Source organism: Ctenopharyngodon idella, chromosome 21, assembly GCF_019924925.1.
Source record: "Ctenopharyngodon idella isolate HZGC_01 chromosome 21, HZGC01, whole genome shotgun sequence".
Taxonomy (NCBI): Eukaryota; Metazoa; Chordata; class Actinopteri; order Cypriniformes; family Xenocyprididae; genus Ctenopharyngodon; species Ctenopharyngodon idella.
The window spans coordinates 27,254,036-27,281,230 of NC_067240.1; the positions used below are offsets into that span (position 1 = coordinate 27,254,036).

Below are 27,195 nucleotides of genomic sequence, written 5' to 3' on the forward strand. Positions count from 1 at the left end.
TAGAGGGTGTCTTTGGTGCTGCTCACAATAAGGTGTAAATTATTTGAGTAAATGTAATTAGTTACTGTATTTGAGTATCTTTTTGGCTACTTTGTAGTTGAACTGAGTATCAAAGATATTAGCAACTTTTACTCTCAATTTGATAACATTTTTTAATAAATAAATGTTCATTTTATTCCAGTATATTTGTGATGAGTAATGCAATTACACATTACATTTTGCATGGCACCTAACTTTTTCTGCAGCAGTTTGTTTCTGCTATAAAGAAGTGATATTGCCATCTAAGGGCTTTGAAGATACTATATCTTGAGCGTTTTGACTTTACTCGCCCAAACTTGTCAGCAAGGCTACTTTAAGTGGATGCGAGTGCATTAGCAGGAAGTTGCTGAATCACATGTGTTTGATTTAGGAGATGAGGTCATGACTGCAGCGGGTGAAGAGCGCATCCGGTGCAAGTAGACTTTGACTAGTTGATTTTACTTAACATTATTTTATTTATCCACTTTACTGAAGAGAACATTTTGAAGGATATTGGTTTACTTATGGCCTTTCTGTGCACTTGAGAGTTTGTAGACGTTTAAAAGGTTGTTGTGTCGACCTTGATTTATTGCAATATTGAGGTGTTCAGTTTTATTTTGATTTTTAGAAAATAAACATGATTTCTCATCTTACAAATCAACTGTTTCTTGTTTTCACCAGCATGTGTCTCAGGTGTTGAGGACTAGTGCATCTTTGAGCATACATTCAGTATGAGTAAAATACTTAAAATCAGATACTTTCACTCAAGTCATCTTTGAATTGGTGACTTGTAACTTGTAGTGGAGTCATTTTAGCTGTAAGGTATCAGTACTTTTATTCAAGTATGGTTTTTAGGTACTCTTTACACCTCTGCAGTAAGCGCTGTTAGAATTGAATGGCTAAATTCAGCCTTTCTCCGCCACCTGTAAGGATGTGTTAAATCCGACAAAGTAATTTATTAAAGGGTGTATTGATCTTGTCAAACACAAACTTTTAGCACATTTACTGAACCAATATTGTTTAAAATCATGCACTGTTTGATTTCTGCCGACTGCCTGTTTGGTCCGGGTCAAATTGACTCTAACTGGATTCAATACAATTCCCCAAAAATCACACTATGAAAAAAAAATACAATGATGTACAAATAATTAACTTTTAATATCAATAGTTTTCACACATTACAAAGAATAAATATCTGAATTTATGATTTATACAAATGATTTTATCACTATTTTTAAGACTGCCCCTCCCCCCACCTGTGGGACATTTACCATTATACATTTATAACGACAATATCTTAGTCTAAACCTGAAGTAATCTTGACAAACTATATATCATTTGAAAGCTTTCAGATTCTAGTTTTCATATTTGGTGACTGATTTTCAAAAGAAATGATAGAGCAATAGATAAATAGCAATAGATTCTTAATTTGTGATGTGGTGCCAAACTATAACACACGCTCTGATTCTTTCCATATGTTTTTATGTGTTTTAGGGATTGAATTCATATAAATTTAACATTACTGCACAAACTTCTTCTGAATAGGATGTCTACTTCATAAATATTTTGAAAGGTATGGAAATATATGGTTCAGATCAACTCAACTCAAACCATATTTGGAAATCGAAGAGTCCTGATATGGTCACCGGAGGAGTTGTCAACTAGTGGAAAAGTTTGGTACTGCGCAAAAAAAAAAAAAAAAAAAAAAAAAAAAAATCTTTTTAAAATATCAACCTAAAATTTGGCACAGAACTTGTTCAGATATTTAGCTTTGATTTTCTTTAAGTTTTAGGAAAAGCTCCTTTTTAGCTTCATAGGGTAGTAAAAAACTAATTTAACAAAATATAACCAAGACATGATATTATTTTGGGTCTGTACAGTTGCCTTAGAACATTAAAATATGCGGGTCAAACTTTGCATGCATGTTCATGACCCTAAATGAGAAAAAGTCACAAAAACAAAAAAACAAACAAACATAGGTTAACTGATGTTTCCGACAACTCAAAAATCAAAACGGGTCATTAGAGCATTATAGTAGAGGTACAGCTCTTACAAAATCCAAATTTTCAGCATTTTTTGTTTTACCATTCTTTTTTGCCTATACACTCAACGGCTAGAGAATACCAGTAATGCACTGCGAGGGTTGTGTTAGATGAATTCCCGCGTCTGACCAGAAGATGGCGCCCGCAGCTAAATCACCGATCCATTTTCCAAACCGCTGGTCCAATGTGGGTACAGCGTATCATACAGGTATAAATTCATTTTTAATTGTTTGTTAAATACTTTAATTAAGGATTAGGCTATACATTTTAGTCTTCATGATAAAGTCCAGAATGTGAACGTAATGTGTTAAATGGTTAAGTGTTTTCTTTATTATAGTTTTCTATGGAAAAACGCTAGTTGCGTAAACATTCTGAATTCATTTGCTTGTCTGTGCGTGGTGTGCATCATCGGTGAGGTGTATATTGGATTTGGTCTGTCTTCTGTGTACAAACCTGGTAAAAATCACTGGTGCGCAATGGAGGAAAGCCTCGTTTTGCACTCCAGGTGGGCGTTCCTATAAATGTGTGATGTCATGTGAAAACTATGGATTTATGCTGCGTTCCAGACGAGGTTGGACATGGGAATATTCCAAATGTCTCACTTCAGACCTCAGTGAGTTCCAGTCATAACACATCACGTTCACATGATGACCACATGATGTCGCCATGACACAGTGAGAGCATATCGTGTTTTTGTGTCAATTATGGCAAAAACTGAATAAAAATAACATAAAATCGCTGAAAACAGCTGAAGAAAAGCAAAAACGAAGGTATCATTCCATAAACGTGATGTCTAGTGTTAAAGTTTGTTTTTACATTTATGCTCATTGGATGCGGACATTTTGGAAGTTAAACGCGTCTCGCTGAGGTCGGGGTTGATCGACACACGCCGAATGTCCGACTTTGAGTGGCGTTCCAGACTTTATTTCCTAGGAGGAGGTGGAAAAATCCAAATTCCGAACTGTCTGGAACTCAGAAATGAAACAATGCTGAGAAGGTCAGCCGCCTCAGAAGGACTGGACTAGGCAGGACGCAACCATGATAGAAAACACCCACTGATTAGTGAACGAGTGAGCGATTCTGATACAGACCAGTGCGCACCTGCTGCCAATTATTAATCTGTTCACGAACGTTCCAGATGCTGCTGATCAGAGTTATAAAGTTCTGATATGACGCTTAAACTTTAGTTATCATAGAGTGTGATAATTGCTTGCTGTTGCTGCTTTGTATCATGTTTAACATGGAATTGGCAAAACTCTTTATTTTGATTTTGTTGTGCCATCAGTGGGTGTGTAATGGTGAGTTCATGTTTTAAGAAAGTTATGCTTCCTACCCACGTGCAGAGTTTTTGCATGTCTGGCCTGGGGACATGAGGTGCGTGTGTGTTCGTAAGTGCATGCATAAAAATAGCAAATGATCTCAAATCCGCTACACTGTGGGGAACAGCCACAAAACCCTATAAGCAGAATCACTTATAATTATGTAAAGCTATAAACAGGGAAATATAACTTTGAGTTTGAGTGCTTCTGTACTGTAAATCTATGTAAATGAGTAAACTGTTTTCATTATTTTGTTGTTGAGATGGCAACTGATTGTAACCCTTACCATTTCAAGATGTCCTCAATAGCTGATTTCTTTATGGTTTGAAATTTGCTCTTTGCAGGTAGCAACCACAATGCGAGATCTTTGGAGGAAGAGAGTCTGGCTGATTTGCTTTCGTGGGAGGATGCATCTGACCTTCTGTTAAAAAGTGAGGGAACATACATGAATTTGTTCTTAATCTTGTTCTAATGTAATGTTAATGAATTGAGTCTAAATGAGTGACCATGTGTCCCAGGCTAGTCATTTGTATAAAGGGCACCCAAACAACTCCACATGAGGGCTTTCTGCATAACCTATCTTTTTTACAGCCCTTCATCACTCTTAGCAAACATTCTTGTCAGGCAAGAGCAGGTCTTCAGAGAGCATGTGCAGCAAGATCTTTGGGCAATGGAAAGCGTGCCATCCTCACACCTTTTATATAGACCTCTCATTGGCCAGTTTTACGCAGAGGAACATGGCAGCTCAAGGTTTTCTTGCATTCCAAACATTTACAAACAAATGATTTCTCTCTTCTGTGAAACAGAAATATTGTGAGGAATATTTGTTTTCTGAACAGTTTTGGTTACCATTGACTGTTTCCATTGTATGGATAAAATAAGACATTCTTCAAAATGTTCCACCGAAGAAGGTCATGTTTGGAATGACAGGAGTTTTAATTTTTGGGTGATGTAAAAGTGTTATTTTCTCATCCTTTATGAACTTGAGTCACTTTGTTTTGTGAAAGTAAGTTTTCGCACACATTTGTGCAAGTGCACAGTCGGTGAATGAGACCCATTTGAGTCACTTCAAGTCAGATTTTTGAGGCTTAATTCAGTTAATTGTCCACTATACTTCACTGAGTTTGTTTAAATGGGTATCTTGTTGCATTAACTTAAAATAGTTTGTGGAAAAATCTTATTTATTTTTATTTTTTTAAATGTAGGATTGATGAATGATGACCTGCAGAATGGTGGCCAAAAATCTCAAGAAACAAATTCTAGTTCTGGAACGTCTGAAGATGTTCATGGCAACCTCAGCCAGGATGCTGAAGCTGTGGAATCCATTTCTGGCCTTCCAAGTAACTTCAGCCTAGATGATTCTGCAGAGGCAATTGGTTCAGATGTTCATGGCAACCTTAGTCAGGATGCTGAAGCTGTAGAATCCAACTCTGGCCCACCTGGAAACTTCAGCCAGGATGCTGAAGCCGTTGAATCCAGTTCCACTCTTTATGGCAACCTCAGCCAGGATGCTGAAGCTGTAGAATCCAACTCTGGCCCACCTGGAAACTTCAGCCAGGATGCTGAAGCCGTTGAATCCAGTTCCACTCTTTATGGCAACCTCAGCCAGGATGCTGAAGCTGTAGAATCCAGTTCCACTCCTTATGGCAACCTCAGCCAGGATGCTGAAGCTGTGGAATCCAGTTCCAGTCTTTATGGCAACCTCAGCCAGGATGCTGAAGCTGTAGAATCCAACTCTGGCCCACCTGGAAACTTCAGCCAGGATGCTGAAGCCGTTGAATCCAATTCCACTCTTTATGGCAACCTCAGCCAGGATGCTGAAGCTGTAGAATCCAACTCTGGCCCACCTGGAAACTTCAGCCAGGATGCTGAAGCCGTTGAATCCAGTTCCACTCCTTATGGCAACCTCAGCCAGGATGCTGAAGCTGTGGAATCCAGTTCCAGTCTTTATGGCAACCTCAGCCAGGATGCTGAAGCTGTAGAATCCAGTTCCACTCCTTATGGCAACCTCAGCCAGGATGCTGAAGCTGTGGAATCCAGTTCCACTCTTTATGGCAACCTCAGCCAGGATGCTGAAGCTGTAGAATCCAGTTCCACTCCTTATGGCAACCTCAGCCAGGATGCTGAAGCTGTGGAATCCAGTTCCACTCCTTATGGCAACCTCAGCCAGGATGCTGAAGCTGTAGAATCCAGTTCCACTCCTTATGGCAACCTCAGCCAGGATGCTGACGCTGTAGAATCCAGTTCCACTGTTTATGGCAACCTCAGCCAAGATACTGAAGCTGTAGAATCCAGTTCCACTTACGGCAACCTCAGCCAGGATGCTGAAGCTGTAGAATCCAGTTCCACTGTTTACGGCAACCTCAGTCAGGATGCTGAAGCTGTAGAATCCAGTTCCACTGTTTACGGCAACCTCAGCCAGGATGCTGAAGCTGTAGAATCCAGTTCCACTCTTTATGGCAACCTCAGTCAGGATGCTGAAGCTGTAGAATCCAGTTCCACTGTTTACGGCAACCTCAGCCAGGATGCTGAAGCTGTAGAATCCAGTTCCACTCTTTATGGCAACCTCAGCCAGGATGCTGAAGCTGTAGAATCCAGTTCCACTGTTTACGGCAACCTCAGTCAGGATGCTGAAGCTGTGGAATCCAACTCTGGCCTTCCAAGTAACTTCAGCCTAGATGATTCTGCAGAGGCAATTGGTTCAGATGTTCATGGCAACTTCAGCCAGGATGCTGAAGCCGTGGAATCCAGTTCTAGCCCCTTTCATGAGTCTGATCCTCGCCTTGTAATTCTGCCTGAAATCTTTAACCAGGGATCTGGCTTCACTGAGGAATCTTCTGCTAGCGTGTCCCATGAGTCTAACCCTAGTTTTCTCATTGTGTATGCTAACATCAGCGACATTGACGGTTTGGAGATTGTTTCTAATGGCTCTGAAGTTTGAGGTGTGTGTTTACCTTAATAAAACTTTTAATACTACACTTATGTAGTCTTGAATACTTTTCTGATGCTCATCTCTGGGTCTTGCACTCTAACAAAGCTGATTTATAAATTAATGGTCGGACTTTGGTATCAATGTTTTAATTGGTCAAGGATTCAGAGTCCACTTGGGAACTTTCATGATTTCTCAATAGTCATTTTAGCTAACGTTTTGAAAGTTAGCTTATGACTAGTTGTGTTGAGCTGAGCTCGCAGGTGATGGCCACACTGCCTATACAGTCTCTCATATGTGACAACCCTTGAAATTCAACTGACCCTTTGATAAGCTCCTTCCCCTTTGGTTACTTCTAACTCAAACTTGATTGTCTTCCATAGGCTAAAATTAATTAAAATGGCATTCTTTTTATAAAATGTATATGGGCTGATGGTATAATCCACAGATAAAAGTAAGATTTAATAACAAATAAGATTTATTTAATGGTTTTTGTCTCTTTTCTAAATCCTAATGCATCTTGTTTTGAGGGGTAAGAATAAGTTTGAACCCTTTGAAAATCTCTAGATTAATGCTGTTATTCATTAAGTCAGTCATTGACAAACACAATCTGACATAACTAATACCTAAACAGTTGTCCTTTCCAAATATGGAAGATGTTGATTCAATTAAAGAGATGAGGTTGAAAGTGTGAGTTATATGAGAATGAGTTATAATAAATTTAAAATATTTAGATGAGCTGTCACAAGTAACTAACAATTAATGCAAAATCAACCAATCTGTTTGTCCAGCAAACATTTAGTGTAATCACATATAAACATCAATGTCGAAAACTAACACCATGCTTCCTAATGATATCTCCCAAGGGTAGCATGTACAGGGTGAAAAACAATGGTCCTAGTACTGAGCCTTGCGGTACTCCATACTGAACTTGTGATTGGTATGACATCTCTTCATTTACTGCTACAAACTGATAATGGTCAGATAAGTATGATTTGAACCATGCCAATGCAATTCCACAAATACCAACATATTTTTCAAGTCTATTCAAAAGAATGTTGTGGTCAATAGTGTCAAATGCAGCACTTAGATCCAGTAACACTAATAGAGAGATACAACCATGATCAGATGATAAGATGGGTGGGACTAAGGGTGCGTCTCGGTCAGCTCCCTAGTTCGGTAGTCAGGGCACTGATCAGGGAGTCTGTCATTTTAAGGGCTGTCTCAATCGCAAAATCCTTCCAGTGCACTGAAACGTTAGTTTCCAAAAAATTCCTACAATGCACCATGAAAACAAGGGAGTATCGATGCTCACTATGGCTGCATCCGAAATACTGCATACTCTCTTACTTTGTGAGCGCTAAAAAAGTATGTTCTATGTAGTATGAATCTGTTTAGTATGAATGAAATTCGGACGTACTACATCCGTCATGTGGTCATCATGTGACCGACCAGCATCAGTTGCGTCGCTTCACCTACATTCACAAATCCTCTACCGTGGCCTCATGGGATAGTAAAGTGTCCATCAAATGCACACTTCAGAATCTCGCTGAAAGTAGCAGGTCATCCATGTACTTTTTGTCTACTCTTTTATGAGTACTGTGAATTTGGACGTACTGCTTTTGTCACATACTGTTTTTTGCCTAAATATAGTAAGGAAGTATGCAATTTCAGATGCAGCTTCTGTTCCCTTAACAGAAGTTCTAAAGCGCTAAACATAAATCACGCAAGACAACTCAATATTTTAAAAACAAACCATTATTTAATTTTCAGCATAAACATACATCACTAGACAGGTAGTGAACATAATCTAGCTAACATTTATAATTGTTTTACAGCTGTAATGTTGCAGGTATGTGTAACAATACTTTATCATAATGTACTTAAAATAACATAAAATATAACATCAAAAAGATATCAGTTCTGCTGTTGTTCATAAACACCAGTAGTGACTTTGTACAATGAGTATGTTGTCATGTTGCCATCAGTGTTGCCGATGTGTAGTGAGTCAGAGTCCTTACTAGTGCCTGAATTTGTGTACATGATATACCAATTCACAACCTAGGGAGCTAGTGAGCTGATTGAGACACACCCTACTTCATCAAGAACACTTGCCACAACACCTAGAAAGCTGTGTCCTCTTACGCTAAAGTAATGCTAGCAAAATGATGCATACCCTCTCGTTCACCTTTTGTAAGAGGTTCATAATCCCACTCAGTCCCATCTTTAAATATGCATCATCTAATTTTTCTTCTGTGCATTTTACACAGAGAACTGGAGATGCTGGAGAGTGAAAAAAAATCTTTATCTCCTTTTGATTGGTTGCATTTTTTTCTGTAAAGAGCAAAACCTGGGCCCTCTTTTCGTGAGGCGACAGTGCTGCCCACTGAGCTACTGTGCTGCATGATACCTCACCTGTATATCTGTTCATTTATTATCCAATGGTATTTAACCTTCCTGCTTACTGTTTCCTGCACTACATGTTTGCATAACACATTCTCGTGCTTTCTGACAATGTGCCACTTAAGATTTCTAAAACGGATCTTCTCACATTCTCTCCACACTCCCTTTCAATTTCTACTCCCTCCTCATTCTCAACTTTGATTTTACTGTGCATTTATGTTCAGTTTAAGGTTGCAACTTCAATTAAACAACATTTGAACTTCATAACCTTAGACCTATTGCTTATTTCACAGATTCTCGAACCACCATATCACAAAGGGCATTGAGTGAGCGGTGCCGAGCGAGCAAAGCGGACTTCACTCTGGAGGAAATATTACCGCTCTGCTCACATGCTCCGTGACCTTCATCACCTTCTAGGCTCCTACTTTAAAAATGTCTCCCAATTCCCATTTTAAATGGCTCACCACTGATGTAATCCTTGGTTGATCCAGCATGCTCCCATCATGTTTGTGTTCGGAAGAGGTTCTTTTGTGGACTGATCAGTGCTTCAATCTGGGTATGATGATATGATGCTGTAAAAAAAAAAGCTTCTTACTGCTTAGTACGGTTTGGAAAAGTGTGTAATTGCTTCCCTTCTGTGTGAGGAAAAATGTTGAGCTGAACCGCAAGATGCTTTGAAATAAAGACCGCAAATCATTACCTGTCTGTGGTTGTTGAAATGAAGAATCCCTTCCAGCTAATTGGCTCCACCATACTCATTGCTTGCCAAGTTTGAGGCACAAAATATTTTGTTTTCTATACGTGCACCAGTTCTAATAAAGCAAGTGGTAAACATTTGTTTTCCAGTGAACTGTCACTTAAGAATGTTAAGAATTTAAATCATGCATCTTTGTAATTAGTGTAATGATGCATTGTTGATCACCTTTGATGTTCATTTGATGTGTCTTAAAGGAATTCACCTAAAAATTAAAATTGTCATTATTTACTCCCATGTCATTATTATTTTCCTTCTGAACCCCAAAAATGATGTCTATTAATAATCTTTCTCAAACTGTGATACACAGAAACCTTACAAAAAGTTCACTTTATTATGTAAACAAAATAACGTTCAAGTATATCTTAATACAATCAAATGGTTATGGCACAGTGATTAACTAGGAAGCCTAAAAATGGCACTTCACACAAACCCCGGACATGAAATGAACTTTAAGTATACTACTTTTTTTGTAAAGGAGCTCTTCCACCTTAAAGCTGACTTGTTGATTAAAAGATTGATTAAAAGTATAAGCCAATATACATATACTTTTCTGTATGCTTGTCAGTATACTTAAGTATAGACCTAATTTTAAGTATATTTCTTATAAGTACATAAAAAGTAAACTGAACACATACTCTCTTATTTTTAAGGAAGTCGATTAATCATTGTAAGGGAGTGTCCTCAGGTGCGGTACGACTTTTCCATTTTTCATTTCAAATATCTGATCATAATTTTAATAGTCTACCTTTAAAGGATTAGTTCACTTTCAAATGAAAATTAGCCCAAGCTTTACTCACCCTCAAGCCATCCTAGGTGTATATGACTTTCTTCTTTCTGATGAACACAATCGGAGATATATTAATAAATATTCTGCCGTATATATATGACCGCCTTCTGTATTCAACTTACGAAGAAAGCGTAAAACTCTCGCAGTTCAAAAAAACTTACTTTATGTCCTACGCCTTCCCTATTCAACTTATGGAAAAAGCTTAACTGACGCGACGCCAGTTTACACTTTCTTCGTAACTCGAATACGGAAGGGGGTCTGGTGGAAGCGAGATATTTTACTTTATAACTTGCTGAATATGGATATTTTTTTTACACAAATGCATCGCTTAACTTCAGAAGGCCTTTATTAAGCCTCTGGACCCGTGTGGAGTATGTTTATGATGGATGGAGGCACTTTCTTGAGCTTCATATTCGTTGGTACCATTCACTGCCATTATAAAGCTCGGATGTGTCAGGATATTTATTAATATATCTCCGATTGTGTTCATCATAAAGAAGAAAGTCATATACACCTAGGATGGCTTGAGAATATATATCACTTTACAGAAAGTTTCAGTGTAAACAGTGACAACATTCAGTGTAAACAGTTATGTTGAACCAGGGACAAAGAGCATTTTCACTGGCCATTCCCTGCTCAATATACAAATTACAATGAGTGTTTTTTTAGTATCAGGGTTGCCCAATGGCTAATTAATTTCTTTAAGAGCTGCTGTGCAGCCAAAATTATTTAACAGTTATCACTGTAAAGCTGCTTTGACACAATCTGCATTGTAAAAAGCGCTATATAAATAAAGGTGACTTGACTTGAGTGTGAGTAAATCTTCGGCTAATTTTCATTTGAAAGTGAACTAATCCTTTAATATACCTTTATCCACTGCAGGAACGTTGATGTGTTTTGCTGTATTTGGACTCTCTGCCAAATTATCACCCTAGTGGAGGACGCTAAACCTGACTGCCTAATCCTAACCCCACACCACACCTAACCCTATACCTGTTTATAAATATACTGTGGATAATGATCTGTTGAGGGTCAGATTTCAGCACAGCACCTGTACTATTTTTCCCCACCTCACAAACACAAACTAGTTCTACATGAAACTAAAGAGGAATCAGAGGCCACATGCACAATCTTCTTAAGAAAGAAGTTAAAATATTTAAGATAAATTCTGAGAAGTTCGTAAGAATGTTGATTGCAGTTCTTGAAAAATACTTAAGAAGTTCTCAAATGGTTTCTAATGAACATCTTATTGTCTTTCCTTAGAATGTCATTGGTGTTTTATGACTGTTTGTCAGTTGCTGCAGAAGACTTGCTGATCAACTCAATGAAAAACACTTCAAAGCTTCTTTTTCAGCTGCCCAGCGCATGCACATAATATTTTAGTTGAGATTGAAAGTGACAGTGACATGATGTGAATGCTAAGTATTGTAACCCATACTTGTAAATTGTCCTCTGCATTTAACTTATCCAATTTAGTGCACACACATTAGGAGTAGTGAGTAGTGAACACACACACACACACACAAACACACTCTGAAAACCTGGACACATACACCTGGAGCAGTGAGCAGCCATTTTGCTGCGGCACCCGGGGAGCGATTGGCGTTAAAGGGTAATTCTGTCATTTATTACTCTCCCTCATGTCGTTTCACACCCGTAAGACCTTCATTCATCTTCAGAACACAAATTAAGATATTTTTGATAAAATCCGATGGCTCAGAGGCCTGCATTGACAGCAAGATAATTAAAAATATGAACGAAGGTCTTAAGGGTGTGGAACGACATGAGGGCGAGTAAATGATGACAGAAGTTTAATTTTTGGGTGAACTAACCATTTAACTCCAGAGGCATTTTTTTGCCAATTGTAAGTTTTAATTTAAAATCTTTGTGATTTTATGTTTGAGAATTTTCCAGTTTTCCATCTTCACTGTTATACTGTAGGGGGCGCTATTACGCATCTACTGAAAGAGTACTGAATCTCCTGATCAAAACACAGGCAAAAAGGAGCAGAAACAAGCAATAAAAGAAGTTGTAGTCTTTGGAGGGAAAAACTATTTTGCTATTTTGCAGTAAACTTACCCACATTAAAGTGATGATAAAGAATGCATGAAGCTGCAATAGGTTTTTTTTTTTTTTTTTAAAGCAGAAACTTTCTTCTTTCTTTTGATGTATTGCATGTTCAGATGTTCATACAACAAAATATTCTTTTTAGCCTTTGAATTCAAATTAGCCTTTAAATTTTTTTTTTTTTTTTAATTATAAAAAATGCTAGCGGTGGTTGGCAACTTTTTTTTAGAGAAACGCTGGCGAGGTTATAAAAAATTGTTTGTAAACCACAGAAGAAAGTCATACAGGTTTGAAATGAGTGTGTAAATTAAAATGTTTTCATTTTTGTGTGAACTATTCCTGGAAGTGATACCCCACCTTCTCCTAGTTTGTGTTTTAGTCTCAATATACTGTGAAATCAAAACACACGAATTGCAGATTCTAATAAGGCTCTTCTAAAAGACACCAACAGTGAAGTTTTTATTCGTTATCCAACATCAAATGGAGTTTTTCATTCCTTCCCACAGTCAGATTCATAATTCTCCATGTCGTCACATAAAACCTCATACACTATATTCAATTTATTTCAGCATGCATACATACAATACTCTCACTATAAAGCAAATCTCAAATGCTTGATAGGTTATTTTGTCTTCACATATAAACTACAATCATTCAGCTCTAAACTGTTACATGCAATTAAGCATCAATAAAAAAACCAATAAAGATGCTTTGAAACAATATGTATTGTGAAACGCAATATACAAATAAATTGATAGATGACCATTACTATTACAACACCTAAATGATTTTAGATATTCTTAGTTGATGTCTTTATTCCCATCCACAGCTCTAGCTAAAGATGCTGCTGTGGCAGTTTCTCCTAGTTATCAAGCTGTACCATTAGTCCCGAAACAAGGGCTTTAGAAATGGAGAGAGACAAGAGATAAAACAATAAAACATGTAGAAATAAATACACAAAGCTGAGCAGTAGGTTAGGATCCACACTGCACACTATGATCATATGCTGTTGCACTGAAAGCTTGTACATTTAATATACAATATTCAAGTGGAATTGTATAAATCATAAAAAATTAAAAAAAAATAAAAAAAAAATCACTGGTTGGTGTCATATTACAGTTCACACTGTTACTGGTACATTCTTTGTGTTAATCTTAATCCTAACTTACTTTCACAAAATCTCCATAGAAAAGCCAGAGGAACTCAGATGAATCTTCACCCACTGGTTGCAGCTAAGTCGACGGTCCTGATAGCGTGTGCATTTTACAGACTGATTATTGCATTTGAACCTTCAAAGTACAAAGTACAGCATCACTACAGAGTCTTATAACAATGATTTGTCTGAGAAACCGACCAAAATTTAAGTTATTGACTGCTAATGAGCTATGAGATCTAGGGAGGATGTAAAGAAAAATACATTTATGAACGACAGTTCTCAAACTTTTGGTTTGTTCTTCACAAAAAGGTATTATGTGACTTCAGAAGACATGGAATATGCTGCACAAGTCATACTTTTATGGTGTTTTTGTGTCCTTTTTACAGCTTGAAATTGCATTGATAAGATATTTACTGATGCAAAATGTATGAATATGAACCAATACAAACCCCTGAAATGTCACACTACAGGCTGGTCTTGTGTCTGACCTCTGCAAGACCTTGATTCCTTCCTCCAGTAAAAGGTAAGCATTCACCCTAGACATGGATACACATTATACAGATAAAATTATTTAGATTTTAGGGACTGATAATTCTATACTTTATACTTTGTTTTTCACACATTCATTTGAACAATTCCATAACGATTGGATGAAATGGATGAGGGCCATGTCACTGTCACCAAATTTGCCATGTCACCAAACCTGTATGACTGACTTTCTTCTGCAGAACACAAAGATCATTTGAAATATATATTATCGGGGTTCAAGCATTTCAAGGCCTTTAAGCACTTGCGCAAAAAGATATTATGTTTTATTTAGCAAGCATGTAACCATTTAAATCATAGATGGAAAAGACAATTTACAGCCAATACACGCAATTTACCATAGGAAATATATGGTTTTTCAGCCATTTCATGGGATTTGCCATAGAAATACAACATTTTACACCTTTTTAACAGTTATAGCCCCACCTATGGCCCGATGTCCATAAAAGTTTCCATGCTTCTGTAAAATCATGTGATGTGCACACTTGATTCTGAGAAGATCTACACAAATCAGGCAGGAAGAGAGCCACTTTCAGCCATTTCATGGGGTTTGCAATAGAAATACATAATTTTTACACCTTTTTAACAATTATAGCCTCACCTATGGGCTGATCTACCTAAAAGTATTCATGTGCTCCCACAATAAAGAGAAGTTCTCAGTTTTCGTTAAGGAACGACAGGCTTTTGGGTAGACTTGGCCATGCCTGTTTCTCAAATGACCCTACTATAGCTAAGACCCTGCTAAAGGCCAAAGTTCAACATTTTTTGATAACTATTGACCTAGAGAGTCCCGAGAAATGTGCCGCAGTCACAGGTTGAGCCAAAAACCTAGGACTAGTTTGCAAAATTTGTTTTTTAAAATAATCTAAAAATAATAATAGCTGCTCAAAATTCAGTGGCGGATGGCGAACATGTTTTTTGAGATACGTCAATGTCCTCACAGACAGCCGTGGCCCCTCAGATGAAGACACTTGACGATTGGATTAACGGTGAAGGAGTTATAGCTGTTTTCATGTTTTTTCATGTTATAGTGCCACCAAGTGACCATTCGCCGCGTCCTTTTTCACATGACCACAAAATAAGTTCTTACATAGGTGTGCTGAGTTTGGTGAAAATATCTCATTCTGTTCACGAGTTATGAGCCATTTTGTACTTTTCAAGTCAGGGCAAGCCTTGGTGATGATGTAGACAGTGTGAGTACCCTCAGCCCAATCACGTTTAGAGGTAAATGATGATCCTTGGAAAATTTAACAATTACAATAGTGTTTCAGTGCTACGAGCTTGAACCCCTAATACGGTTGGTAAGAAAACAGTTTCATTCCCATTGAATTCCATTGTATTTTCCAAAACTGTTTGAGACATCAACAGTTATTTAGTGTTCCTCAGAAGAAAGTAAGTCATAACATGAGGGTGAGTAAAATAAATGACAGATTTCTCATTTTTGGATGGACTATCAGTTTAAATATGTGCTACACATTTCCTAACAACAGACAAATTCATATAAGAACAAGACAGAAGGTGATTTTACATGTTTTTCTTACTTGAGTTCTGTGAGACTGGAGCAGTTCTGGATGATTCGGAGGATCCAATGAGTCCACATCTCACTTAGACAGTGTAGTTTCATTTCCATCTTTTTCAGTTTAGAGAAAGAATAGAGAACTGTCATTAATGCATCTAAATCTCCTTGGAGAATTATCTGAGTAAGTTTGGCCCACTCAATGTTGATTGGCTCTCGGCATTGAGAGGTGAGAGTGAGCGACTGCAAAGGTGTTGAAGTTATTATCTTGATACTATAATTAAAAACAAAAAAACAAAAAACAAAAACAGAATTAGCATCAATGTTGTTGTGTCTATAAACCAACAAGTCGTTGTTTTGAATAACTGTGATTTTTTTTAAATGATGATTAATTAATGGTCTTTTGGGCATCAGTCATTATCTCCATCATTAGCTGATAGTGTGGTACTTTATTGTTTGATCTTTTTTGGGTTATCAATTTAGCTGCATTATTACTACCATAATTATAATCTGAAGGTACAGGTGCTGGTCATATAATTAGAATATCATGAAAAAGTTCATTTTTTTATTGTAAATTATTTTTAAAAATGAAACTTTCATATATTCTAGATTCCCTACATGTAAAGTAAAACATTTCAAAAGTTTTTTTTTTAAATTTTGATGATTAGAGCGTACAGCTAATGAAAGTCCAAAATCCAGTATCTCAAAATATTAGAATATTTCCTAAGATCAATCAAAAAATGGATTTGCAAAACAGAAAAGTTCAAGTTCTTTAAAGTATGTTCATTTGTGCACTCAATACTTGGTCGGCAGCACATATTACAGCAAATGACTTGCTCCTAGCACAAATTACAGCATCAGTGAAGTGTGGCATGGAAGTGATCAGCCTGTGGCACTGCTGAGGCACTATTGAGCCTTCAGATCATCTGTATATTGTTGGGTCGACTGTTTCTCATCTTTCTCTTGAAAATATCCCATAGATTCAGGTCAGGCATGTTGGCTGGCCAATAAAGCACAGTAATATCATGATCAGCAAACCACTTGGAAGTGGTTTTTGCACTGTGGGCAGGTGCTAAAGTCCTGCTGGAAAAGGAAATCAGCATCTCCATAAAGCTTGTCAGCAGATGGAAGCATAAAGTGCTCCAAAATCTCCTGGAAGATGGCTGCATTGACTTTGCACTTGATAAAACACAATGGACCAACACCAGCAGACATCACGGCTCCCCCAAATCATTATTGACTTCAGAAACTTCACACTAGACTTCAAGCAGCTTGGATTCTGTGCCTCTCCAGTCTTCCTTCAGACTCGGGGACCATGATTTCAACATGAAATGCAAAATTTACTTTTATCTGAAAAGAGGACTTTCAACCACTGTTCACTGTCCAGTTCTTTTTCTCCTTAGCCCAGGTAAGATGCTTCTGACATTGTTTCTGGTTCAGAAGTGGCTTGGTAGTCCTTTTCCTGAAGATGTCTGAGTGTGGTGACTCTTGATGCGCTGACTCCGGCTTCATTCTACTCATTGTGAAGCTCTCCCAAGTGTTTGAATCGGCTTTACTTGACAGTATTCTCAAGCTTGCGGTCATCCCTGTTGCTTGTGCACCTTTGCCTACCCAATTTCTTCCTTTCAGTCAACTTTGCATTTAATATGCTTTGATATTTCACTCTGTAAACAGCCACCCCATTCAGTAATGACCTTCTGTGACTTACTCTCTTTGTGGAGGGTGTCAATGATTGTCTCCTGGACCATTGCCAAGTCAGCAGTCTTCCCCATTAGTGTGGTTTCAAAGAACAAAAGATACCCGGAATTTATACTGTAGGGATGGTCATTTAATGAAACTCAAATGTAAATATTCTAATATTTTGAGATACTGGATTTTGGACTTTCATTAGCTGTACGCTCTAATCAACAAATTAAAAAAAAAAAACTTTTGAAATGTTTTACTTTACATGTAGGGAATCTAGAATATATGAAAGTTTCATTTTTTAAAATAATTTACAATAAAAAAATGAACTTTTTCATGATATTCTAATTATATGACCAGCACCTGTATTAGTGTCACGTTTCCGCCCACTGCTGTCTCCTTCCACTCCCCACCAGAGGTCTCTGTTCCTACATTAAGACTTTTTCAGTGCACACACACAGTCACTTCACTCTGGACTACATTTCCCACAATCCCTCACCTAGGAACCAATCATGCACTCACACCTGTTTCCCATCAGTGACCCTTTATAAGCTGCACTCACACACACTCATTGCTGAGTATTGTTTAGCCTTTGTTCGACCTTGTCTCCGTGTTCGCCCTGCCCTGCCTCTTTGTTTGAGGATCGTTTGCTGCCGGCCTTGACCATAGCCTGTGTTTTGGATTACTCTATTGACTTGCCCTCTTGGATCTGTTTGCTGGTGTTTGACCTCTGCCTGTACGACTACTCTCATTTTAATAAAGCCTGCACGTGGATCTCCCACTCTGTTGTCCCGTCCCCTCCGTTACAATTAGATTGTGCAGAACAGACTATGACAGGAAAAGGCTAGTACTGCTAGATTATACTATTATGGTTATTGAACAAGGTGATGATATAACTGGTTATCAAAAATATAATCGTCACATAACTTTGTCTGGTTATCATGAGAAACAGCTATTTGATGAACAGAAAAAAAACAGTTCACTTCTTCACCTGATTTCTTCTTTGATTGACAACTGCAGATAACAAGTCTCAAATTTTCTAAATATGAAGAGGACATCAATGCTGCAAATCAAAGGACAGAAAAAAGATTCATGAACTGAACATAAAACAAAAGCACACTGAAGCATGATAGCTCATGAGTACATAAAATACTTTAAATGTATAAAATGTATTTTTGAGATATTACCGTGTTGATCTCAGGTTCTGTCCTCTTGTGAGAGTGTTTATCAGTTCATCAAGATCAGAGTCTGATGAAACTTGTACGTTCAAGCTTTAAAATCAAATCCAGAAGATGAGTGTACAGACTAAATAATCAAGTTAACTTGCAATAACAAATAATAAAAACATAATGACATTTATAAAATGTATTAAATATGTATCACTGGTATGTATACATTCATACCAGTGATGTATGAATAATATAAAAAAACAGAATGAATTATATAGATATTAATAAGATCCATCATGTATCTGTTTTGGAACAAAGCACTTACCTTACTTTCTTAAACTTGTCATAAACAGGCAGAATTATACGGAAATATTCAGATGATAACGTGCACACAAAAAGATCCAGTTCTTCTATGCACTGACAGCACTGAGAGCAGTACAGCATGACCCAGCAGTCTGTTCTGCTTATGATTGGATCATATGCATGAATTCTTTTCCAGGTTTTCATAGCTTTTTTCACAAAGTCCTCTTCATGAAGTTCATAGAGACAGTGAAGGAAAAAAAGTGCTTTAACTGAATATGTGTGAATATTATGAACCATTTTCAAAATCCATTCTTTCAGATGAGTCTGTGTTTTTGAATGAACAAAGAGTCCATGTTTCTCAAGTGTGCATCTCACATCCTTATTCAGCAGACCAAATGCAAACTGCACCACAGCTGAAAAATGTTTAGGACAAAAATGATAATGACTTGAGTATTTATTAATGGAAAATAGCTGTGTAAATTTTCTCTGGGACTCTTTTTCACCTAAAAGGACATAGTACAGAGCAGTGAAGAACTCCTGAAAGCTGAGATGCATGAAACTGAACATCGTCTCCTGGTGGATTCGTCTCTTAAACAGGAACTTGCACAGGAACGGACTGCCAGCAGGGTCTGAAACTGTTTCATAAACACTTTTCTCATCTAACAGGACTTGCTGTTCCAGCATACCTCTCTCTGCCAGCTGACCCAGACTCCTCAGCAGGGTCGGGATGGACTGAATCGAACCCTGGCAGTGATGCTTCAAGAGAGTGCACACAAAGTCAACGTAGATGGAGGTGGTGGTTTCCAGTCCACTTGTTACATCTGCACCAGTTTTGAGTCGTTCCTTGATAGCTGTGCAGATGATCCAGCAGATGACAGGGATGGAACAGGCCGTGATGAGGGTTTCATTTGTCTTCACAAGTGTGTAAGCCTTCCTGAAAAGTTCCTCATTTTGAAAAAACTTCTGGAAGTACTCCTCTACCCCCTTTTCTGAAAATCCCATAATCTCAGCGAAACCCTGAGGTCCTTTGAGCAGTTTACTCAGTGTATCTGTGGCTGTAGATCTGGAGGTGACCAGAAGGAAGGACTCTGGCAGGATTCGACCCCTCAGCAGGTCACAAAGAATGACCTCAGCTGGGGCTTTCTGAAGCAGATCAGTGTGTGGTGACATGTCATTAATGTCCTGTGTGAGTCTCAGCTCATCAAATCCATCGATGATGAAGAGCACCTTCTCTGGTGAATGCTGTAGTACCTGTGAGATCTGATCTGATGTTAAACTACAACTGCAGCTCAAGATCTCCGCCAAACTCTTTTTGCCACAAATGCGGTTTATTTCTTTACACTTCAGGTGGAACACAACATCAAACCGCTCTTTGTAGAGGTCACCAGATGCCCAGTCCATCATGATCTTCTGCACAGTGAAAGATTTCCCGTTCCCAGAATTTCCCTGCAGTATAACAGCACTAGGACGGATCCCATGTCCATCTGGGTTGAACAGAGAGCTCAGATGGACAGAGTCATCACTGCTCCTGGCGCTGAGGACCTGCTGGAAGCTTTCTCCACTGGAGCCGATCTCTTGTTCTCTCTCTTTTCGACCTCTATGTCTCTGAAGGATCAGAGGTTGTGTGTAGCGCTCAGACAGCAGCACATGTTCACCAGGCAGTGAGTTATACTCGGTCACACACTGATACTCGTTGCAGATCCGCTCCTTATATTTTAAAATCACAGATCTTGTTGCTGCACACATAAAATAAGCAATGTTAAACAGGGTTAGTGCATTTTAAAACAAATTCTGATTCTAATAGAGTAAGACATTTTAGAGCAGACTATAAGTAGCTGCTAAATTAAAAGGCGAAATGTAAAACATTCAAGACATATCAGATTTATCTATTACCTGAGGTTTGTGTTGTTTCAGAGGGTGGGCCATTCGAAGTAGAACCTGCAGAAAATTAGACAAACTTTCTTTAAAGGGAACCCTGAGTATTAAGATTTGTATGGCTTAATATAACGTAAATGATATCTCTTACTGAAATATGTAGTAGAAAACCCATGAAAGATTTACGTTTAGAAAATTCATGACATATTTTGGACAATGGGGGGCGCTATTTTGTTTAGGCACAAAGTGCGTTCTATGTCGATGACGTCAAATGGTTGCACTCGGTGAGCTACTGACACTATTCTACTGCTATTTTTACCGCAACACAACTCGAAATATAATATATGATGCCACATTGTGCAGCTTTTGGTTGTAATTTTCAGTTGATGAGCCACAAGGGAAGTGATGCAAGTCTTTACTGCTTTACTAGTGATAAGAAGAGGAGAAAAGAATGGGAAGTTGTGAAGAATGTGGACAAATAAAACTTCCAAAGAACTGCGTCTTTGTTCTTTTCACTTTCGCCCTGATGACTGAGGCTTTTCATCTGCAACGGTTGGTGTAATCTAGTAAGGCATAAGGCAAGTCTTAATATCCGTGGAGATCCTTTTAAAACCCCGATCAGCCTTTTCGATTTGAGCCAGAGTGCAAAATTAGTGAGGATGAAAACATCGAAGCCGTGCAATGTCTGGACGTGTTAAAATCATCTGATCACCTGAATGCATTACACACAGTTAAACATGCTGAGAAGATGCTGCTATTTTATGATATCACAGATATCTCGTACATCACGGCACACACAAGCTTTGAGGCAGTCGATGTCAATCGAGATGTGTTATAGGCTGCCCTCATCAGTCACATGCGCAGCATTTGGTTAAAGCCTACGTTTATATCCATCGCCAACTGTAAGGTCTTTATGTAGCTGTGGTCTACTAAAAGCCTCAAAGTCATCAGGGCTAAAGTGAAGAGAACAAAGACGTCCACAGACATCTTCCCATTCTTTTCTCTTCTTCTTATCGCTAGTAAAGCAGTGAAGACTTGCATCGCTTCTCTTGTTGCCCTTCGACTGAAAAATACAACCAAATGTGGCATTGTATATTATATTCTGAGTTGTGTTGCGGTAAAAATAGCAACAGAGCAGTGTCAGTAACTCAATGAGTGCAACCATTTGACGTCATCGACACAGAACACACTGTGCGCCTAAACAAAACGTCCAAAATATATTATGGATATTTTAAAGTAACGTAAATCTTTCATGAGTTTTCTACTACATATTTCAATAAGAGTCATCATTGACGTTATATTAAGCCATACAAATCTTAATACCTGGGGTTCACTTTAAGGGAAGACACAACCGTAAATGGCCCGTGGGCCGGCAGTTTGAGACCACTGATTTAAACTAACTTAAGTTTAACTGAAACTGGGCTGGGTTTTCTAATTCCCAGCATGCTTTGCCCATGGCACTCAATAGGGAGAGTAAATGCTAAAATGTGTTATATAATGTTTTTTGTTTGATTTTGTTTTTTGTTTTTGTGCAAGATTAATGTTACTTGGGAGATTCAGTAGTGATTAATGTTTTGTTATGCTAATTTAGAAGAGTTTCTGTTATTGTGGGGTTTTGGAGAGTTACCATCATGGTGAAAAGTAGTGCATGTGGTTTGGTTTGAGAGCAAGTATGTCAAATGCTTTATATTTATGCACTCATTCAGAACGCTATTGTTAACATTTTAGCAAATTAGCAAGTTAGCATTTTCTGAATTAGCTTGTTATAGCAAGCTAATTTTACACAAAAAAAATGTTTACATTGTGGTTGCATGATCATTTTAAGTTAAATGTACGAGTGTACTCAAACTTTTAGAGTTAAGAACAATTGAAACACAGGAGTTCAAAATAAAAATCTGCTTACTTAAACTTTGAATTTCTTAACTTAAAATTTTTGAGGTAACTGATTGCCTCAATTTTTTTTGAGTTTTGCCAACTTATTCAGATTTACAGACCTGGGGTGTAAATTATAAGATGTCAACAGCTAAGTCTAAAACATATTCAGCATTAATATAATTTTTATTATAAAGTGTCTAGTAGATCCTTTTACTAAAAGAACAATGAATACATTTTAGCATATGACCAGTGATTACACATGAAAATACTCAATATATTATCAAAAAAAATTATCACATCTATGAAATGTACAACACATTTTACTTACTAGGTGTATTATGTATAATTTGGACACTGCCTGTTATTGTATTGTTAGTGAGCACAGGTGCTGTAATCTGGCTTCCACTCTGAGCTGCAGCGCTGACATTTAGCCCAGCATGAGATCCGACAATGTCCTCATTACTGAGAAACTCTAAATGACAAGATCAAAATTTATTTTAGGCACCCAATAACTCTATTATTAATGTTTATTAATGTTGTTGGTTTTACCCTTAAATACCATGAATGAAATGAGCACTTATTCAGCACAATAATACAAGCTTTGCGTGATGATTTGACATAAGGTGAATTAAGGGTGATTGGGACATGAGGTCAAATGGGACAGTATAACTACAGAATTTATTTTCTCACCTAGCGAGTGAAAATAAAAACTTTTTTGCTGAGCCCTAGCTGTGAGACCACCTCATTAAACAGGAAGTTCACTGTAAAATGCATGAACTGAGAAAAATGACATAGTCCCTGCATTCCATTCAGAAGGGCTCATCCCTATGCCCTAATTCCTTCAAAGGGTTTACCCTCTGGAGTGAGAGCTTCGAAGGGATGAAGGGTGTAGGGGTAAAAAAAAACTCTTTTTTTGGAACGCACTTCTGCGTCATCTTAATGAGACAATCAAGGAGGTGCCTTTGTCTTTTTTCCCCCGGTGTACTCTTTGTATTAATACGCATTCATTTACTGTAGTAACATTATAAGATGCTGCCGGTCTTTTACGTTAAATATAATGTATATTGTGTCTATGTATCTGAAACATTTGAATGGACTGATAAAGGGAGCTGTAAAGTATTTTTGTTGAAGTACAATGTCATTTTGACCATATTAATGTACCAAATCTAACTCGTATAAATATTACAGTAGTATAGAAAAATACTATACATACATTTATAGGTAAAATCGAACTCTGAGCCTCCTGTACCCATTCTTTGACATCAAACAACTTCCCTGTGCAAAGGATCACGGGAGCCCGAAGTGTCCATCAGTTGTACCCTTCGAAATCTTTCATTCCGAAGGGCCCTTTGAAGTGGCCAGTTTTGAGCACTTCGGTTTGAAACGACCCTTCAACATGGCGGCCATGATTGTTTTCACTCCAAAAGTGCCCTTCTGAGGGTGATATATCCCGTTTGGAACGCACTGAAGCTCTTGAAAATTTTAATAATAAGGTCCTAAAATTGTCATAGCTACTATATTGTACAAACTTTTTGGGTGGATGGGACAGCATCATTTTAGGTGATTAGCAAAGCCTTTCAGCACTTTTCCAGTTAAGAAAATGATTAACCTTGCAATAGATAATAATTGGTTCCCAACCTCGTAATTTGTGCAAGCTCTAATCAACCACAAAAATATTCATGAACTAGCTAGATTTTAATAAAATAAAATGACCAAATTCTGAAAATAGAAACATTATAGTTAAAGTTTTTTTTTTACTGATTTTGTTGCAGTAATAAACCATATTCATGTTTCTGTTAAAGGTTTGTGCAGGTTAAATGTGTTTGTCAAACAGTTCAGGATTTTGATCAGTTTACATAATTTTATTGTATGAATGTTGGACCTGAAGCATTTTTTTTTTTACTTGTTTTCTTGATTTTAAAATGTTTTCAATGACTTTTGGGCTTCAAGCCTTCTTTTACCTCAATTGCATGTGTTGTACTGTATGAATTGTAGATGGAAACTGAGAAAGTTAAACAAAAATAAACATGGACTCTAAATGATGATGAACAGAAAAGGAAATATTGCATATAAAATTATATCAAAGTAATAACTAACTTGTGCAATATAGTAAATATTCTTACACTGCCCTAAATCAGTGAAAAGATGTGCTGTCTCAATCACCCAAATGTTACCAAAAAAATATTTTATTTTTTTTTTGGCTCAGTTTACAGAAAAGTGTGTCACGCATCATTATAATATAACATTGTTTCCTCCTCAAATGGATAGTTAACATTTTCAGTATTACAGAAATGTATCATGTGCTGCTGATGTTTTTAATTTATGGCAAGAAACTTGCAACTTGCAAAAGATGGAAATCCAAAAACTGTCCCAATCACCTTTAATTCACCCTAACTTTTTTAAAAAGCACTTTATAGACTAAAAATAAAACCTGAAAGATTAATTTAAGTTCTTTTGCCTTGACTGATGAAATCATGTTACACCCAAAACCATGAGACAATAAATAATTAGAAAATGCCTAGATGACATAGCCTACTGTCAAAACTGTCCATCTCAGTCAGTTCATTCTCTGCAAGAATAGAAACACAAACAATAATAAACAATATTATAAAAGTGAATGTGAATTTTCAGAACTTTAAGGATATTTTATAGTGCACTTAAATGTAAATAAATAAAGCATAGTGTTAACAGCTTGCGTTAGGAGTCTTACCAGCAGAACAAGTTTATTTAGCAGGAGTTTTGTGACATTACTGTCATAAAGTTGTTTCGATATTCGTAAATATAAAGACGGGACCGTCTCTAAAGTTACACCCGACATTGGTATGCACGTTTCCAGCTTCAATAACATTTGAAAAGAACACTTTAAAGTCATAAAACCAGCTGTAAAGTGTTCATCTAGGTGTCAGCTATGATGCACACCTTTCATATTTTTGATATAGTAGTGAAAATAGCAATTTTTACATATGATTTGACAGTTTACTTCAGTAAATATCACAAATATGAAAGGTGTGCATAATGGCTGACACCTATGAACACTTTGCAGTTGGTTTTATGACTGTAAATTATTGCCTTCAAATGTTATGTTATGACATTTTATGAATGAGCCCATATACAGTAGTGGAAAAATAGCCATTTTTACATGATTTGACAGTGTATTTTAATAAATATCAAACATTTGAAAGGTGTGCATCATAGCTGACACCTAGATGAACACTTTACAGTTGGTTTTATGACTGTAAATTATTCTCTTCAAATGTTATTGAAGTTAGAAACGTGCATACCAATGTCGGATGTAACTTTAGAGACGGTCCCGTCTTTATATTTGCGAATATCGAACGTCAAACGTTAAACCAACTTTATGCCAGTTGCGAAGTTACCTTATTTTCGAGAATGTAAAAAGCCAGAATGACACTGAAGACTGGTGTTTCCGTTATCACTCTCTTCCGGCATTTCGAGAGGATGTCAGAAACAGAACTGACACTGACAAGAGGCGTTTCCCAATACCAAGTAGGCGAAGTTCAGACTTGCGTCCTTGTTAGTTCGGACCTGACAAGTTGGACTCAGGAGAACGGACTCCCGAGGACGGGAGGATTCTGCAAATGGTACAGCAGCGTACTTGATAATCGCTCTAGCTGCTCCAGTTAAACACCACTCTGCCTCTTTTCGTTTTCATATTAATAGCCACACAAATGTGGTTCAGGCAACGTTCATTGCAGTAATAAACCAAGTCCGCACAAGTCATTTCTCGATACATCCTCGATAAAGGGGACGGATCAAGAACACATCCGGGGATTTAAACTGTACTTGGCTAGAAGTGAACTTTTAATAGGTTGTTTGCAATCACGTGGCTCTGGTGACGCGCGAAGTTCAGGTGGAGGGCAAGAAGTGAAAATAAGAATGAAAGAGATGGGAAAAGTTAGTACTGTGCAGGTTTAGAAAGGTATAAACAGAAAATCACAACATATTTTGGACGTGATCCTTATGTTTTTCTACTGAATTGAAAGACTTGCCTGCCATCGAGGTGGAAGATATAGCAGTGAATCTCAACCTTTTTTGAGTAATAGACCCCCATCATATTTGGAACCATCCTCAAGGACCCCAGAATAAAATTGGCTCATTGGTATCATTAATGTCTTTGTGCCGACCAAATGCAATCAAGTATAATTTACTACTACATTAGTTGACTTGTCCTATATTTTGTCATATGGTCAGTTATACATATATTATCTTCTTCTTTTATGAGAACATGTCAAATGTCAAAATATACAAAAATTCATATTCAGATATTTTATCCCCCTGGCATTATGTCAAGGACCACTAGGGGTCCAAGAACCCCTGGTTGAGAAACACTGATATAGAGAATATGAAGCTGCCGTCACGCCGTGTTCAGTTCTAGTCTGGTTTGTTTATATCGCGCTGCCTTTCTCCTAGTGACCATAGACTGTAAAAAAAAATATTATTGAGGGTGGGGTATTGTACAAAAGCAAGATAAGGGATTAAGCTGGGATTTTCCAGTTATCCTGGCTGAATTTAGCCCTGACTCAGTTGCATGAAAGCAGGCTAAATTAAGTTACTATGGAGATTTATTCTTTGCAGCTACAACCAGGCTAAGATTAATCCTAATGATTTATGTTAGTTCCGCTGTCAATCCTACTAGAAATTAATGTGTTTTACAGTCACTCCATGGTCTTCTGTAAATATGTTGCATCATTTTAATTATCCTGCATTAAAATACTAGATGTAGTGTCAT

General features: G+C 37.4%; 2 protein-coding genes across 8 annotated transcripts; one reads left to right on the forward strand and one right to left on the reverse strand.

The window, feature by feature from the left end:
* Window positions 1–3,190: 3,190 nt before the first annotated feature.
* Window positions 3,191–6,357, forward strand: LOC127504149 (uncharacterized). Of its 2 annotated transcripts, none has more exons than XM_051878644.1 (3): window positions 3,191–3,358; window positions 3,724–3,810; window positions 4,585–6,357. In XM_051878644.1, the coding sequence occupies exons 1-3, from the start codon at window positions 3,292–3,294 to the stop codon at window positions 6,318–6,320; spliced, it is 1,890 nt and encodes a 629-aa protein (XP_051734604.1). In that variant the 5' UTR covers window positions 3,191–3,291; the 3' UTR covers window positions 6,321–6,357. The 2 variants fall into 2 exon arrangements, with proteins under 2 accessions (XP_051734604.1, XP_051734605.1); XM_051878645.1 differs by lacking the exon at window positions 3,191–3,358 and adding an exon at window positions 3,416–3,434.
* A 6,383-nt stretch (window positions 6,358–12,740) lies between these two features.
* On the reverse strand, window positions 12,741–26,227 carry LOC127503918 (NACHT, LRR and PYD domains-containing protein 1 homolog). 6 transcript variants are annotated; one of them, XM_051878137.1, is made up of 11 exons: window positions 25,823–26,227; window positions 24,982–25,014; window positions 22,774–22,917; window positions 20,589–20,633; window positions 18,718–20,431; window positions 18,411–18,494; window positions 18,215–18,286; window positions 15,566–15,814; window positions 13,928–14,014; window positions 13,492–13,611; window positions 12,741–13,222 (listed from the first exon to the last, which is right to left on the reverse strand). In XM_051878137.1, exons 2-10 carry the CDS (start codon window positions 24,995–24,997, stop codon window positions 13,494–13,496), a joined length of 2,529 nt encoding a protein of 842 aa, XP_051734097.1. In that variant the 5' UTR covers window positions 24,998–25,014; window positions 25,823–26,227; the 3' UTR covers window positions 12,741–13,222; window positions 13,492–13,493. The 6 variants fall into 6 exon arrangements, 5 of the variants coding, with proteins under 5 accessions (XP_051734097.1, XP_051734094.1, XP_051734096.1 ...); XM_051878134.1 differs by having other exon boundaries at window positions 12,741–13,611; XM_051878136.1 differs by lacking the exon at window positions 25,823–26,227 and adding an exon at window positions 25,156–25,287 and having other exon boundaries at window positions 12,741–13,611.
* Between the last annotated feature and the right edge of the window lie 968 nt (window positions 26,228–27,195).

Bases quoted from the DNA above. Each gene is read 5' to 3' on its own strand.
- LOC127503918 (XM_051878137.1), bottom strand. The intron at 15,815-18,214 runs GTGAAGAAGTGA...TTTTAATTATAG, and splicing joins TCAATCAAAGAAGAAATCAG to TATCAAGATAATAACTTCAA. The intron at 13,612-13,927 runs GTTTGTATTGGT...TGTACTTTGAAG, and splicing joins TGTAGTGTGACATTTCAGGG to GTTCAAATGCAATAATCAGT.
- LOC127504149 (XM_051878644.1), top strand. From the start codon at position 3,292: ATGTTTAACATGGAATTGGCAAAACTCTTTATTTTGATTTTGTTGTGC. The intron at 3,359-3,723 runs GTGAGTTCATGT...TGCTCTTTGCAG, and splicing joins CCATCAGTGGGTGTGTAATG to GTAGCAACCACAATGCGAGA. The intron at 3,811-4,584 runs GTGAGGGAACAT...TTTTAAATGTAG, and splicing joins ATCTGACCTTCTGTTAAAAA to GATTGATGAATGATGACCTG.